Genomic DNA, 3,354 nt, shown 5'->3' with positions numbered 1-3,354 from the left:
TTTGTTTGCACGTGTCAACATGCCCGTCCTTAGGCAAGGCAATAGACATTTCGGAAACATTATGACACTTCGAATGTAATCTACTTTGTGAATACGTTCAACATATACACTTGCATATATAGCGGATAATTTTTGGTGGTAGACTTGTAATCAGTGCCAAGTGTGACGGCAAAACTTTTGTCACGGTTGGCCACAGCACTACAAAATGACACCAGCGAGACAGCCGGATTAGGCCTACGAATGTGAGAACGTGTAGAGGTAAGCTGATGGCTGATGGTGTGAGATAAGGCGTCTGCATGTGCGATAACAGACTAGCCAAATGGGCAGTATCGGAAGGGACACAGAGTAGTCTCCACTACTTTCAGATGGAACTAAGCTACGCCGTCACGTTCCAGACAGCTAGGCTATTTGCTACGATGATGGATGCGCCTCACAGGTGGAACTAGAAGTCGATTTTGGGGTTGCAAGCGTCCTCAAGAAAGTGCTTCCTAAGTGGCTAAGCACAACTGGATGTGAACATTCAACAATTCTGCTCAGACAGCTCTTATGACCAGTGTGTCTGCGACTGAGGGGTAACACATGGCGCTCTACTTCACGTTGTCTTTCCCATTCGCTCACCTGATGACCTCTACACTCGCACACTAGTCTCCACTATGCCTCGACTTCTTTCAATTGCTTCGTCTCCTGCTGACTAGGGCTCTGCGAATGCACCAGAGTAGCACAGCATGAAATCGTTGACTGCCTACTTGGATGGTGCTAGCGTGTTCCACTTGATGGTGGTTTAAATGTACCCATCAGACAACACATTCTGTGCGTTCATTTGCCACGACCGCCATCCTAGTAAGAGCTAAGATTCCGATATGTCAAAAACAAATCGTTTGTATTCGGGTCCGATCCTCTGTGTGCGCGAATGCGCCTCCATCATTTGGTCGACACAGTCACGCATACCTGACAGTGACTGATTCGTCGTGGAACTAGAGTGATTAGTGGCGAAATTCGAGTACAGCTAACACAAGACTCGACTGTCAGGAAGGAGTGACAGAGCATCAGGAAGTGTTCACTACGTTGGTGAAAGTGGCCGCGTAGGTGAGAACTACCAGAGCACTGAACAGGAATGCTTTTCTGTGGTTGCACGCAGCCTCAGCAGCATATTGCAATTGCAAACCACATTTGACCGCTAACAAGCGGCCTGCCCATCAACCACCCAACCAATCCAATCGGAAGTGAGACCGCCTTGCCCAAAATCAACTCAGATGAGTAAAGCCATTGACAGGTGAATGAAAACGAAGTGAAATATACAAATGTGCATCTGTCGTTAAAGAATCGCTCAGTATGGATGGTAACTTCGTCGTTAAGTGAGGGCGAATAGTTGTCAAATCCACCCAGTCCTGAGTTACTGAAGCCTGCAATGGAAAAGAAATTGTAAGCTGTGAAAGCGTGTATTTTGAGGTGTGATATTCTGTGCAGGTGAAGCAGTAGGGAATTAACACGGACTTACATGGAAGCTCACTGGAGCACCACTACCATGGCGATGAACACGGCTGCTGCGGTTAAAGATGTGGAAGTAGAAGCTGCGGTCGAGGCAGAAGTTTTTGACCTGGTGATTGGCGATTGCGAAGAGGGCAGCATTGACGTGGAGACGGCAGGGATCTGTTCAGGTCTGTTCAACCTTGACATTACAGGTCCACGTGCAGGTCTGTTCGGCGTTGTGATTACATGGGTCGATGCAACTCCTTCCGTCGTGACAACTACGCCTTCATTTACAATCCAAAACAAGTCATTTCCTTCATATTCCCTTTTAATGCCTATACGTTACCTAACTGTTCACTGTGCATTATGCGGCTTTTATGACGGCCAGAGAGGCTGCATCTCGTTTGGTGTTTGCAGTCAATGTTAGGCGAGTGTTTAGTTGGAAGTAAACTGTGCAACTTTGATGGCACTGCCACAAAGGCGCGATTAAAGGCTTATTGTCAAGCATCCTAGTCAATTTTTATTCACATGCCAACCAATGCTGGAACAAGTAGAATAGACTAACCCTCTTTCGGCCCTGGTGTAGTTTCCCTTAGAAATGCACTTTGGGAACCGATGTATTCTAAGTTCGGTGCAGAGTCTGAGCGACTGTATGCACGAACATAGGCTGAAATGGTTTGGCCTGGCTGCAGCTCCGTGAATTGATAGGAGAGAGTTGTATTGGGACGGACATCTCCATGCCGTTCAGCATCGCGAGTCCATTGGATGTTGTAGCTACTAATGTAACCGTAGGATTTGGCCGGCGGTTCCCATGTCATGCTCACCGTGTAATTGTCGACGGCAATCAGTTTCGCACTTTGGGGAACACTAGCACCTAAACAGCACAGAATGAGCACAGTTGTGATTGTTGATGGGATGGCGATAAGTCGCCACGTGTGTGCCATGTGAAGGAGGGTGGGCGTGGAAATGTGAAGTATTGGGGCGAATGAAGGAAAAGTGTGCACAGTTTGCATATAGGTGGAGTAGAAGTAGTGAAAATGGAAACAGACCTGAAGGCAGTGGAGTAATTTCAAGTGGGTCTGTAAACTCGCTGAAACGATTGGGCTTTACGCGTCCACGTACTTTGACTGCATACGTTGTAAGCGCTTCTACTATGATTGTAGTAAAATCGGGTTCTCCAGCAGTGATGTTGGCTTCCGAGTACCAGTCATATGACGAGTTGATACCGCCATACTTCAAACAGAGCTCATAACCATCGAATCCGCCTCCATCCATCTTGGATTCGAGTATGGATACTGTTATTCCGGGGATGTCTTCGTAGTACTGTACGCTGATTTCGGGCTTTCCCATCCCTGGAACAGAAAAAATGAGGCAGTTAGACAAGCGTGATTACTTGAAACCAAACCATTCGACCTCAGCATGATTAATTCTGGCTTATAACTTTGGTCGACGAAGCGACAAACTCATCCGTGTGAATGCTTTGAATGGGAGATGGTGAAGGAGAATGTTTCATGCATGACGTAGAGCCCTGTCCATCTGCTCTAATTGCACCACCTGCAAATTGCTGATTATAATGGAGTGCTCCTGATGTCCCACGTTGGGACAATTACCAAGGCTGTAGCTAGCACAATAGTGAAACAGAGCAGTTTTCATCCAACTTGCTTTGTTCAGCTCATGTGGCATTAAGGTGGAGTTATGGGAGCGCGAACGCTCGGATTCAAGGAGCTGCTCACTACAGAAGAGGTGCATGTCCGAAGGTAACTTGAAGGCCAAGATGAAGGACATGGAGGGAGAAGAGTGAGAGGATAAATATGGGGGCAGTGCATGAGCCTGCTCAGTTGTGACAAGACAATTTGTTGTGGTGTGATGTGATGTGAGAAGAAA

The 3,354-nt window shown here is 47.1% G+C and overlaps 1 protein-coding gene across 1 annotated transcript; it reads right to left on the bottom strand. All coding sequences in view use genetic code 11, as the record gives it.

The window, feature by feature from the left end:
- Positions 1–1,506: 1,506 nt before the first annotated feature.
- EGR_07716 (Oncosphere antigen A) lies at positions 1,507–2,820 on the bottom strand (the record flags this gene model as incomplete). Its single annotated transcript, XM_024496965.1, has 3 exons — positions 1,507–1,805; positions 2,036–2,519; positions 2,593–2,820. The coding sequence occupies 3 exons, from the start codon at positions 2,818–2,820 to the stop codon at positions 1,507–1,509; spliced, it is 1,011 nt and encodes a 336-aa protein (XP_024348588.1).
- Between the last annotated feature and the right edge of the window lie 534 nt (positions 2,821–3,354).

Source organism: Echinococcus granulosus (assembly GCF_000524195.1).
Source record: "Echinococcus granulosus chromosome Unknown EG_S00085, whole genome shotgun sequence".
Lineage (NCBI taxonomy): Eukaryota > Metazoa > Platyhelminthes > Cestoda > Cyclophyllidea > Taeniidae > Echinococcus > Echinococcus granulosus.
The sequence above is the reverse complement of the archived record's forward strand: the minus strand, read 5'-3'. Positions and strand labels throughout refer to the sequence as shown.